The sequence below is a fragment of the Trichechus manatus genome, unplaced genomic scaffold, assembly GCF_000243295.1.
Source record: "Trichechus manatus latirostris isolate Lorelei unplaced genomic scaffold, TriManLat1.0 scaffold00090, whole genome shotgun sequence".
In the NCBI taxonomy this organism is placed as follows: domain Eukaryota; kingdom Metazoa; phylum Chordata; class Mammalia; order Sirenia; family Trichechidae; genus Trichechus; species Trichechus manatus.
This window is the reverse complement of record NW_004444026.1, coordinates 3484739-3498127: the sequence shown is the minus strand read 5'-3', so window position 1 is coordinate 3498127 and position 13389 is coordinate 3484739. Positions and strand designations below refer to the sequence as shown.

Genomic DNA, 13389 nt, shown 5'->3' with positions numbered 1-13389 from the left:
AGGCCTGTCTTCAGAGGGTGGGTTTGAACTGCCAACCTTTTGGCTAGTAGTGGAGTGCTGGTCAATACTGTTTCCACTTCACCATGTTGCCTCTCTTTAAAAAAATCCAAAAAGTGTGCATAAAAGTAGTGGGCATACGGATCATACAAAGAGCTCAAATGTTCCACAGCATGTTTGTATAGCATATAAAAAATACACTTCTATGGTATGATAAATGCTACCTATTGAAAACAAACACATTGACCATATTAAATACTGTTTAAACATTGAAATAAATATAACTGTGATTTTTTTTTTTTTAGGGATTTAGAATTGATTTGAATTCTATGGATCTCTCTAAAAAGAACAGTCCAGGCTATTTGAAAAATTCTATTATTTCTATTTATTATGGTTCCATGCTTGTTCTAAGAATAAAGCAGATATGGAGATTTTGCAGGTCTTGGAAAGAGAGCCATACGAGAGAGACTGAAGATGCAAGAGAGGGAGGGGTAATTAAAGCATCAACATTCAGGAGGGGGACAAAGGGAAGGAGAGACTAGCTATGAAAAGGAAAAGGACTGGTTGGGGTGAAAGAAATGGACAGGGCTCTGACTGGAAGCAGGAAAAGCAGTGAGGAGGTTACTACAATTATCCAGGAGACTATAAACAGCTAAGGTGGGAAGAACCCCATTAAAGTGGTTGCAATCCTCCTACCAAGTCTAACAACACATGTTAATCACCTACTTTCAAGCCCCACCTCACTTATGTATTTATTTAGGTCCAATAAGTTAGAAACTCTCTTTCCAACAGCATCACCTTTCCAATCCCGTCAGTCTGCAAAGTCAAGATTATTTAGCGACTTTAAAATAGCCAGATCCACAATCTTCTCATGGTATGGCACCACCTTTGATGATTCTCAGTGTTCCAGTTGCCAGGTCCAATTGGACAAGTCTATGGAAATTGAGGATGCCCTGGGAGGTACAAATGGTTCATGTGCTTGTCTGCTAACCAAAGGGTTGGTGGTTCGAATCCAACCAGAGGCACCTCAGAAGGAAGCCCTGGTGATCTGCTTCCAAAAAATCAGCCATTGAAAACCTTATGGAGCACATTTCTACTCTGACACACATAAGGTTGCCATGAGTCAGAACTGACTTAATGGCAACTGGTTTAGGGATTGAAATTTAAAAAGATTTCTAGTACAAGATGGCTGATTGAAGAGATATGTCTCCCCTCCCACTAAGTCTTACTGACATTGTGGAAGAAATGTAAAATAAACATGAATCAATGGAAAGTTGGCTGAAGCTCCTTCATAGCCCAGATCAATGGAAATGTCTGAAATATGTAGGGCAGATGAGATCAGATTTCTGGCAAAATCTAACAGAGCAGTGAAATCTGTGATCTCATACAAGAAAGATGAGACTGCCAAAAAGATTATTTTTTTTCCTAGTAAAACCCCAGAATAATCCTAAAATTATAGACAGTGGAGACGTGAAGAGGAAATGGTAGAATAATCAGTGAGTAATCAAGTGGAAGATCAAGGAACAGTGCTCTGTCTTCGTAGTGACTTTTGTAGTCTATCCTCACTAATGTGGCCATTCTAACCCCTGAGATACTAGAGAGGGCATTGGAGTCAGAGAATTAGGGCTCAAGATTACTTATGGCTACCAGGAAGGAAGGAGAGCCCCTGAGTGTAGAAGATGAGCTTCTAATACACCTGAAAGGAAAGAGCATGAGAAGATTCTGCTTTATTTAAACCCAACTCACTCTAATGCCAATCATTCATTAACTGTGGGCAGACCCACATTTATTAAGGTCTCTCCCATCAAGAGACGTTTCATTTCTGTGAGGACTACACAGTCAGGGTTCTTGGAATAAGCATGCGCATTTGGATTCTGTGTACGGGCTAGATGCATGTCAGTTCTAAGGTGTAGTTTTGTGTTTATGGTATAATTTTGTGTTCATGGTTATGCTTTCAAATTGCTCTGGAGACTTGTTCTTCACGGAAACTATGCAGCCACATCTTCAAAGCAGGAGTAAAAATCAGGATAGAGCCTGTAACTGACGCTATCAGAAAGAGCCACAAGAAGATTCGATCAAGAACTTGAGCGACGAATTTCCAGTCTTGTACTACCTGCAAAAGAGTAAAAGGTACCATTAATTCAAGGTGCTGGGCAATTGCCCTGAATTCATTTTGAGGAATTTAGAAAGAATAATACTCATATTCATGGCACTTACGTTTTCAAAATACACCCAACCTGTCACTCGCAATATAGGCTCAGATTCTTTCCCATGACTTCACTAATAGTATCCAAGAAAATGGCCTCATAAGTCTAGTTTCTAAGAACTCTGTAATCAATATTAAAGAAGCAAAATAAAAACAACAGAGTTGTTTATGTATTTGTTAACATTACTGATTAAAGTTCAGACTAGGAAAAGCCTGATTTCAAACAAAGGAAAAGCCAGTATATCTTAATGTGATGCTCTCTCATGTACAGATGAAATTAATCACAAATTTAAAAAGTAAGTATTATTGTGGCCAAGTGTCACAGACCTTCTCTTCTTCCACTTGACGAGTGAGTATGCTGTTAAACAGCTCTCCAAGGGTGGACACTGCAGAGGATGAGGACTGACCAGGAGATGTCAGAAATTGACGAGGGAAGAAACCGAAGTCCCCTTTGTTAGGAAGGGGGTTGGGCGAGAATGAGAAACGAACCTAAAAGAATGCGGTTGGAGTAGAAACTAGCAATAAGGCTAGGAAGTCTTAAAGAGAGAGGTGTGTTCTCATCTTTTAAGAGAAAATGCAAAAACACAACAAAAAACAAAACCCCAAACCAAACCCATTGATATCATAGCGACCCTATAGGACAGAATAGAATTGCCCCCTAGGGTTTCCAAGGCTGTCATCTTTACAGAAGCAGACTGCCACATCTTTCCCCTGAGGAACAGCTGGAGGGTTCAAATGGCCCGTCTTTCGGTTAGCAGCCGAGTGCTTAACCACTGTGCCAACAGGGATCCATTAAGGGAAAATAAATGTCCCAATTTTATTCTGTGGGGATTTTTTAAAAGATCGAATAGAACAGGAAGCTGCCATTCTAGAGGGAGCATGAAGGAGAGGTTGCTACAGCAGGAAGCTGCTGCTGAAGGACCTGAATGTATTGGGTGCACAGAGCCATTTAGAAAGAAAACCATTGGGGGGAAATGCAAAGAAGATACATTAAAATGTTAAGTGTTATCTTTAAATTGTGGGATTGTTAATGATTTTCATCTTTTTTTTTTATACTTCTCTGCATTTTCCAAATGCTCTACGCTGTTAATGTTATTTTATAATTTTTAAAAATTTATTTAAATCTTTGTATTAGAACTTTAAAAAGATGTAAGGAAACAAACAAAACAACAAAAAACCCTTAAGAATTGCAGAAACGCTCTATAGCAGCAATCTCTTTTCTAGTGCTTTTTTTTTTCTTTTTTTTTAAGTGGTTGAAAAAATTACAAATTATAAGAAAGAGGATATGTCTGTGCAGGGAAGAGAAAATGTAGAAGAATATTTCATTAAAAAAATACTCTTTCATAAGCCTGTTTGTGGGAACAGTCTCTTGAAACAAATTTTCACAGATTTTAGAGGAAAATAAGTGAACCCTATATAATATAAGTCTCTATTGGTCTATTGTATAACTTCTTTTAAGCAACAGACTAGTTTTTCAGTTATCTTTATAACGAATATTTGTATCTCAAATAATATTTTCATTCCACTTGGAAGGACCATTTAGAGGAAGGATAAAGATGAGAAGAAGAAGGGTGAAATCAACATTTATTGATTGCTCAAATAATCACAAGGTAGGCTTATATGCCTGGGCAAATAACCTGTCACCATCTGGCAATCATGCAGCAGGTATATAAAAACCAAAAACACCCAAACCCGTTGCCGTCAAGTCAATTCGGACTCATAGTGACCCTATAGGACAGAGTAGAACTGCCCCATAGGGCTTCCAGGGAGCAGCTGGTGGATTCAAACTGCCAACCTTTTGGTTAACAGCCAAGCTCTTAACCACTGTGCCACCAAGGCTCTGCCTGGGCAGGTAGTACGTGCTTTATATTTTATGTCATTTATTCCTCACAATAATCCTTTGAAGTAGGTTTCAGAAAACTGAAGCTCAGGAAGGTCTCAACTTATCTCATGTCAGACACAATAAGGGATTGCATTTGAGCTCAGGACAGTTCTAGTCTGATATCCACCTTCTTTCCATAACTTTTTTTTTTTAATCTGTAAGCTAAATTACTATACTTTTCCTCTTCCCAAAATGCCTGATGTGACACTCTATTTTCTTATTAGTTAATGAATCTGGTCCTTTTTGGTTCTTTAATTTCTAAAGAAACATTATCTAAAGACATACCTATCATCCCATGAAAAATGAGAGATGAATTAGTAGAGACCAGGAAAACCACCCACCACACATCTGTCAGTTTGTCCTATTGTGGTGGCTTGCATGTTGTGATGCTGGAAGCTTTGCCACCAGTATTTAAAAAACCAGCAGTGTCACTCATTGTGGCCAGGTTTTAGCAGAGCTTCCAGACTAAGACAGGCTAGGAAGAAGGAGCTGGTGATCTACTTCTATAAAAAATTGGCCAATGAAAAGCTTATGAATAGCAGTGGAACACTGTCTGATATAGTGCCAGAAGACGAGCCCTTCAGGTTGGAAGGCAATCAAAATACGACTAGGGAAGAGCTGCTTCCTCAAAGCAGAGTTGACCTTAATGACGTGAATGTAATCAAGCTTTTGAGACCTTCACTTGCTGATGTGGCATGACTCAAAATGAGAAGAAATAGCTGCAAACATCTGCTAATAATAAGAATGTGGAACGTATGAAGTACGAATCTAGGAAAATTGGAAGACATCAAAAATGAAATGGAACTCATAAAGATTGATATCTTAGGCCTTAGGGAGCCGAAATGGACTAGTATTGGCCATTTTGAATCAGACAATCATATGGTCTAGTATGCTGAGAATGACAAATTGAAGAGGAATGGTGTCGTGTTCATTGTCAAAAAGAACATTTCAAGATCTATCCTGAAGTACAATGCTATCAGTGATAGCATAATATTCATATGCTTACAAGGAAGACCAGTTAATACAACTATTATTCAAATTTACACACCAGCCAGTAATGCCAAAAATGAAGATTTTACCAACTTCTGCAGTCTGAAATTGATCAAACATGCAATCAAGATACATTGATAATTACTAGTGATTGGAATGCGAAAGGTGGAAGCAAAGGATAAGTAATTGGAAAATATGGCCTTGGTGATAGAAACGACTCCGAAGATCTGCATGATACAATTTTGCAAGATCAATGACTTATTCATTGCAAATACCTTCTTTAACAACCTAAATGGCAACTATAAATGTGGAACTTGCTGGATGGAATACACAGGAATCAAATCAACTACATCTGTGGGAAGAGAAGATGGAGAAGCTCAATATCATCAGGCAGAACATGGCCAGTGGCTGACTGAGGAACAGTCCATGGATTGCTCATATACAAATTCAAGTTGAAGCTGAAGAAAATTAAAACAAGTCCATAAGAGCCAAAGTATGACCTTGAGTATACCCACCTGAATTTAGAGACCATCTCAAGAATAGATTTGACGAATAAAACACTAATGACTGAAAACCAGACGAGTTGTGTGATGACATCAAGGACATCATACGTGAAGAAAGCAAAAGGTCATTAAAAAGATAGGAAATAAAGAAGAGACCAAAATGGATATCAGAAGAGACTCTGAAACTTGCCCTTGAACGTCAAGTAGCTACAGCGAATGGTAGAAATGATGAAGGAAAAGAATTGAACAGAAGATTTCAAAGGACAGCTCAAGAAGACAAAGTAAAGTATTATAATAAAATGTGCAAAGACCTGGAGTTAGAAAACCTAAAGGGAAGAACACACTCAGCATTTCTCAAGAACTGAAGAAAAACTTCATGCCTTGAGTTGCAATATTTAAGGATTCTATGGGCAAAATACTGAACGATGCAGGCAGTATCAAAAGAAGATGGAAGGAAAACACAGAGTCACTGTACAAAAAGAATTGGTCGACATTCAGCCGTTTCAGGAGGTAGCATATGATCAAGAACCAATGGTACTGAAGGAAGAGGTCCAAGCTGCACTGAAGGCACTGGTGAAAAACAAGGCTCCAGGAATTTGCAGAATACCAACTGGTATGTTTCAACAAAAGGATGCAGTGCTGGAAGTCCTCACTTATCTATGCCAAGAAATTTGGAAGATAGCTACCTGGCCAACTGTTTTACTCATCTAGTGCTGCTATAACAGAAATACCACAAGTGGATGGCTTTAACAAAGAGAAATTTATTTCTTCACAGTAAAGTAGACTAAATGTCCAAATTCAGGGGGTCAGCTCCAGAGGAAGTCTTTCTCTCTCTGTCGGCCTTCTCATCAATCTTCCCCTGGACTAGGAGCTTCTCCACGCAGGGACACCGTTTCCAAAGGATATGCTCTGCTCCTGGCACTGCTTTCTTGGTATGAGGTCCCCGTGTCTCTCTGCTCGCTTCTCTCTTTTATATCTCAAGAAATTGCCTCAAGACATAATTCAATCTTGTAGATTGAGTCCTGCCTCACTAACACAAGTGCCGCCCATTCTCCCTCGTTAACATCATAGAGGCAGGATTTACAACATATAGGAAAATCACACAATACTGGGAATCATGGCCCAGTCAGATTGATAACACATATTTTTTTGGGGACATAATTCAATCCATGACACCAACCTACTGGAAGAGATTCATATTTGTGCCCATTTCAAAGAAAGTTGATCCAACAGAATGGGGAAATTATCAAGCAATATCATTAATATTACACACAAGTAAAATTTTGCTGCAGATAATTCAAAAACTGTTGCGGCAATACATTGACAGGGAACTGCCAGAAATTCAAGCCAGACTCAGTAGAGGATGTAAAATGAAGACCATTGCTGATGCCAGTTGGATCTTGGTGGAAAGCAGAGAACACCAGAAAGATGTTTACCTGTGTTTTATTGACTATGCGAAGGCATTCGACTGTGTAGATCATAACAAATTATGGAAAACATTGCGACGAATAGGAATTTCAGAATACTTAATTGTGCTCATGTGGAACCTGTACTTAGACCAAGAGGCAGTCTTCCAAACAGAACAAGGGGATACTAACCAAAAAAAAACCAAACTCGTTGCCGTCGAGTGGATTCCGACTCATAGTGACCTTATAGGACAGAGTAGGGTTTCCAAGGAGCACCTGGTGGATTCGAACTGCAGACCTTTGGTTAGCAGCGATAGCACCTAACCACTACACTACCAGAGTTAAGGGGATACTATGTGGTTTAAAATCAGGAAAGATGTGTGTCAGGATTGAATCCCTTCACAATACTTATTCGGTCTGTACGCTGAGCAATAATCAGAGAAGCCGGACTATATGAAGGAGAGTCTTCCTCGTGCAGATGACACAATCTTGCTTGCTGAAAGTGATGAGGACTTGAAGCACTTATTGATAAAGATCAAAGACTACAGCCTTCAGTATGGATTACACCTCAACATAAAGAAAACAAAACTCTTCACATTTGTACCAATAAACAACATCATGATAAATGTAGAAAAAATTTAAGTTGTCAAGGATTTCATTTTACTTGGATCCACAATCAAAGCCCATGGAAGCAGCAGTCAAGAAATCAAATGACGTATTACCTTGGGCAAATCTGCTGCAAAAGACTTCTTTAACGTATTAAAAAGCAAAGACGCCACCTTGAGGACTAAGGTGCGCCTGATCCAGGCCATGGTATTTTCAGTCTCCTCATATGCATGCGAAAGCAGGGCAATGAATAAAGAAGACCGAAGAAGAACTGATGCCTTTGAATTAGGCCGTTGGCAAAGAGTATTGAATATACTATGGACTGCCAGAAGAATAAACAAATCTGTCTTGGAAGAAGTACAGCCAGAGTGCTCCTTGGAAACAAGGATGGCGAGATTTCATCTCAGGTACTTTGGACTTGTGATCAGAAGGGACTAGTTCCTAGAGAAGGACATCATGCTTGGTAGAGGGTCAGAGAAAAAGAGAAAGATCCTCAGCTAGATAGATTGACACGAGGGTGCAGCAAAGGTTTCAAACATAGCAATGATTGTGAGGATGGTGCAGGACCAGGCAGTGTTTCGTTCTGTTGTACATAGGGTCTCTCTAAGTTGTAACCTGTGCAACAGCACCTAACAACAACAATGAGGAAAACCAACTTAAAATGTTTAATTGAATTATTTGAAATAGATTTGAGGTTCCTATTAATTTGCCATGATTTTTTCTTAAAAAAAAAAAAAAGGATTGAGGTTACTTATAAGCTATGGTGTCGCTAGGGTTGGTGTAACCCAGTGTAGTAACTCATGGTGTCACCTCTCCTATGCTAATTACCACAATATTGTAGCTGAAACACCAGAAAATTTGACAAAATCAGTGACTATAAAAACACCAGCAACACCAAAAACAAGAAGTGCTTGCAGTGGGTGCAGACCAAACCACATGATTTGAAGGGTCATTGTAATTGGGTAATAATGACCGCTCCAGCCAGAGCCCATTAGAAGGTTCAGAAGGTAAATTAGCATAGAGTTTTAGCCTTGTAAGTATATTGAGACATGTAAGCTGAGCTTGGAGCCCTGGTGGTGCAGTGGCTAAGAGCTCTGCTGATAACCAAAGGTGAGCAATCAAATCCACCAGCTGCTCCTTGCAAACCCTATGCGGCAGTTCTTCTCTGATTTATACGGTCACTATGAGTGGGAATTGACTTGTGATGGCAGTGAGTTTTGTTCTGGGGTTTAAGCTGAGTTTACAACAGATTTCTTGTTGTAACTAACTACAGGGATATTTTTATAAAAAATAATAAATGTCTGCTGAAACACTGCACAAAAATTTTATAAACAGTCATTTTGGTGTCATCCGCTCTGACAGTGTCACCTGGTGCCATCCACGCCCCCTGCAGCCCCTTAGTGAAAAAACAAAACCAAACAAAAGAAACCCGTGGCGGTAGAATCAATTCCGACTCGTAGTGACCCTGTAGGACTGCCCTATAGGGTTTCCAAGAAGCAGCTTGTGGATTCGAACTGCCGACCTTTGTTTAGCAGCCAAGCTCTTAACCACTGCACTGCCAGGGCTCCCAGTGAGGTCACTGCTTATAAGGAATAGTGCTTATTCTACAATCGTTTCACTTTTGCTTACGTTTTTTGTGAACTTCCTAAAAACTCATACTAAAATCTCTATTTTATAACAGAGCTTGTTTTAAATTTTTATATGCGTAAACCCATTGCCAAGGAGCCCTGGTGGCACAATGGTTAAGCACTCAGCTGCTAACTAAAAGGTCAGTGTTTCGAACCCAACAGCCGCTTTGCGGGAGAAAGATGCAGTAATCTGCTTCTGCAAAGATTTCAGCCTTGGAAACCCTATGGGACAGTTTTACTCCGTCCTATAGGTTCGCTCCTCAACAGCACACAATATTGCCCTGGAGTGGATTCCAGCTCATGGTGACCCCAAGTGTTAGAGCAGAACAGAGCTCCGTAGGATTTTTTGGCTGTAATCTTTACAGAACCAGTCATCAGGCCTTTCTTCCGTGATGCTGCTTTGTGGGTTCAAACCACCAACCTTTTAATTATTAACAGAGCACCAACCTTTTGTGCCAACCAGGGACCCTTATACATGTAGACAGCTAATAATGTCACATTTTAAACAATGACAGAATTTTGTTGTAAACAGACGTTAAAATATTAGCCTTTTACACATCACAATAGCAGCGTTATTATGAATACCAGTTTACTCACCTGGCTGATAAAATGCTCTTTCTTCACATGTCTTGAAATGTATCTAATGGAATCGGCGGCCTTTTCCAAGAGAGCAACCACAACTTTTTCTCCATCACTCATTTGTTTCCGTTTCTTTTTTTCTAGGACTTTAGCTTTCACTACCGGTTTACTCTCATCTTTATCTGGGAAAGTGTAGCGATCTACATGGTCCTTCATGCAGAGTAATTTAGGGAGTTTCTGAAGAAATAGTCTCTTAACCCAGGGGGCCATGGGATGGTACGTTGAGGAAGATCTATGGTGAACATTAATTACAAAAACAGTAACAATGACTGACAGGGTAACAAAAATCATAATGAGCAATAGGTATTCTCCAATGAGAGGAATGACTTTTGAAGAACATGGGATTATTTCTTCAATGACTAAAAGAAAAACTGTCAGGGAAACCAGAACAGATGTTGATAATGAAAGTTTTTCGCCTTCATCAGAAGGTAAATAGAACACAAGAACTGTTAGGAAAGACAGCCCCAGGCAGGGGATTATCAGAAAGAGGGTGTAGAACAAAGGCAGGCGTCTCAGCACAAAAGAATAAGTAATAAATGGATATGAATATAAACCCTCTCTTCTGTTTCCTTTCATCCCTTTTGCATTTAATATTTCCCATTCTCCATTATCAAAGAAGTCTTTTCTGTCAACATTCTCATTTATCAAAATGAGGTCAACCATGGTACCATCATACGTCCAGGATCCAAACTTCATGGAACAGTTCTGTCGGTCAAACGGGAAAAACGTGACATCCATGATGCACGAACTTCTATAACTGGCAGGAGGGGTCCAAATGACGGTTCCATTATATTTCACGATGACTTTTGTCATGAGGGAGACTTCAAAATGTCCATCAGCACTGTAATTAAAGTAGCTTTACTTTGGTGGTTAGTTAGCATATATTAGTGGGTTTTTTTACCCTACTACTGTACTATTTATATTTCATTACTTTCCTACCCCAGTAGAGTGTCAAATAATATTTTTAAAAGAAACAATCCAGTAAGAAGTACGATACAGAAGTACAAGAAAGGTATTTAAAGTTGTACATTCGCTTAATTATTTTGTCAAAATAAAGCCTTTCTGTTCCTAGCCCTAATCTGACCAGAGTACTTTTCCTCTGTAATACTTACTTTTCAAAGAGAACTATGTCAGGAAGCCAGAGAGATTCTGATGGAACTTTAATTGAATGAATTCCACCATATTCATCAGGATTCCAGCGTAATTTGTGGTCTGTCCATTCCTGTATGAAATTAGTATACAGTAATTTTATTCTGCAAATTCAATGTATTAGACTTTGGGCTCTGACAGTTTCTGTTAATTTACTGATCCAGTGTTTTATAGCCTTCAGTATGGATTACATCTTGATGTAAAGAAAACAAAAATCCTCACAACTGAACCTGTAAGCAACATCATGATAAAAGGAGACAATATTGAAAGTATAAAGGAATTTATTTTACTTGGATCCACAATCAACACCCACGGAAGCAGCAGTCAAGAAATCAAACGACATATTGCCTTGGGCAAATCTGCTGTAAAAGACCTCTTCAAAGTGTTAAAAAGCAAAGATGTTGTTTTGAGGACTAAGGTGCGTCTGACCCAAGCCACAGTATTTTCAATTGCTTCATAAATACGGAAGACTGAAGAAGAATTGATGCCTTTGAATTATGATGTTGGCAAAGAGTATTGAATATATCGTGGGCTTCCAGAAGAATGAACAAATCTGTCTTGGAAGAAGCACAGCCAGAATGCTCCTTAAAAGTAAGGATGGTGAGACTTCGTCTCACATACTTTGGACATGCTATCAGGAGGGACCAGTCTCCCTGCAGAAGGACATCATGCTTGGTAAAATAGAGGGTCAGCAAAAAAGAGGAAGACCCTCAACAGCATGGATTGACACAGTGGCTGCAACAATGGGCTCAACCATAGCTACTATTGTGAGGATGGCACATGACCGAGCAGTGTTTTGTTCTGTTATGCATGGGGTTGCTATGTGTTGGAACTGACTCAAGGGCACCTAACAACAGCAACGATGGGTACCAAACAATTTTGAACGTCACTGAAGTGGCTTGGACAAACATCCATCCAGTATGCTAATATGAAACTTTCAGTGTCCTCGGACTAGGATGACGTAATAACTTTTATTCAATGGAAAAAAAAAATTTTCCAAAAATTTCCTTTTAAACTCTATATGTGGCAAATGTTCTGTTATCTACTTCCTTACCACAATGATAATGATAACAATAAAACTCTATGCACCATAAAGGAGCCCTGGTAGTGCAATAGTTAAGTGCTCGACTGCTAACTGGAAGGTCAGTGGTTCTAAGCCACCAGCAGGTCTTTGGGAGAAAAGACCTGGTGATTTACTTCTGTAAAAATTACAGCCTAGGAAACCCTATGGGGCAGTTCCACTCTGCCATATAGAGTCGCTATGAGTGGGAATTGACTCGACCGCACACGACAGCAACATGCACCAGAAAATACTGTTTTATATGAGAATTTCGGATGTTTGTTATTTTAAAATACCCCAATTTTTAAAACTAACATCAAAAAAATAAACCAAACCCACTGCCATGGAGTCAATTCGGACTCACAGCAACTCTGTAGGACAGAGTGGAAGTGCCCCATACGGTTTCCAAGGCTGTAAATCTTTATGGAAGCAGACTGCTGACTCTTTTTCCTGAGAAGAGGCTGGTGGGTTCGAACTACTGACCTTTTGGTTAGCAGCCAAGCATGTAACCACTGCGCCACCAGGGCTCCTTAAAACTAACTATATTGCAGTAATAAATACTATCAGAAATAAAACAAAGTCTAATTTGAATTTTATTTTGTGAGCTCCCAATTACAGATTTAAATTATATTTCTGATATGCTAGCCTCCAGATGCTTACGTATTTTTCCTCATAATAGAATAAGATGGTTAAGCATGTTTTATTGAGGCTGATGGATCCAGATTAACAAACTTGACCATTAATTGATTGGATTACAAAGGCCAAAAGGATGATGTATAGATGACCCAATTCCAGCAAAAGTGCATCTTATAAAAAGACTTCAGATCCAGAATCTTATGAAATCTGACCTGAAAATTAAATTCTTGTATCCCACTGTCCCTGGTGAGGCTGGTTGAGTAATGATGTAAGATAATGTGAAATAACATTTCAGAGAGTTAGAAGGGTGTGCCCAGTGTGAGGCTTTCTGTGTGCCCAGTGTGAGGCTTTCTGGAGCCTGTGATGCCAACTTTGCCGTTAAAACATCAGGAGTCAGCAAATGGGTGACTTCGATAGATGGTAAAATACTGAAATATGCATGATGCTTGGAAAGTGATGGAAGTATACAGTCCAAATGAGACATTGTTTGTCTTAGACAACATTTGTGAGTGAGCCTTGAAAAAGAAATTTAAAAAGGTATGGGCCCACTTGAGAAACGCAAATTAAAACCACAATGAGATACCATCTCATCCCGGCATTACTGGCACGAATCAAAAACACTGGAAATAACAAATGCTGGAGGGGCTGCGGGGAGATCGGAACTCTTATGCACTGCTGGTGGGAATG

At 39.4% G+C, this 13389-nt stretch overlaps 1 protein-coding gene across 1 annotated transcript in view; it reads right to left on the bottom strand.

Annotated features, from left to right (window-relative positions):
* Positions 1–1951: 1951 nt before the first annotated feature.
* CHRNB3 (cholinergic receptor nicotinic beta 3 subunit) overlaps positions 1952–13389 on the bottom strand; it is a 40641-nt gene continuing 29203 nt past the window's right edge. The window contains exons 4-6 of the mRNA XM_004382143.1: positions 10970–11079; positions 9816–10698; positions 1952–2110 (exon numbers count right to left, since the gene is read on the bottom strand). Of these exons, the coding sequence (XP_004382200.1) occupies positions 1952–2110; positions 9816–10698; positions 10970–11079 (1152 nt within the window). The remainder of the gene's footprint in view (positions 2111–9815; positions 10699–10969; positions 11080–13389) is intronic.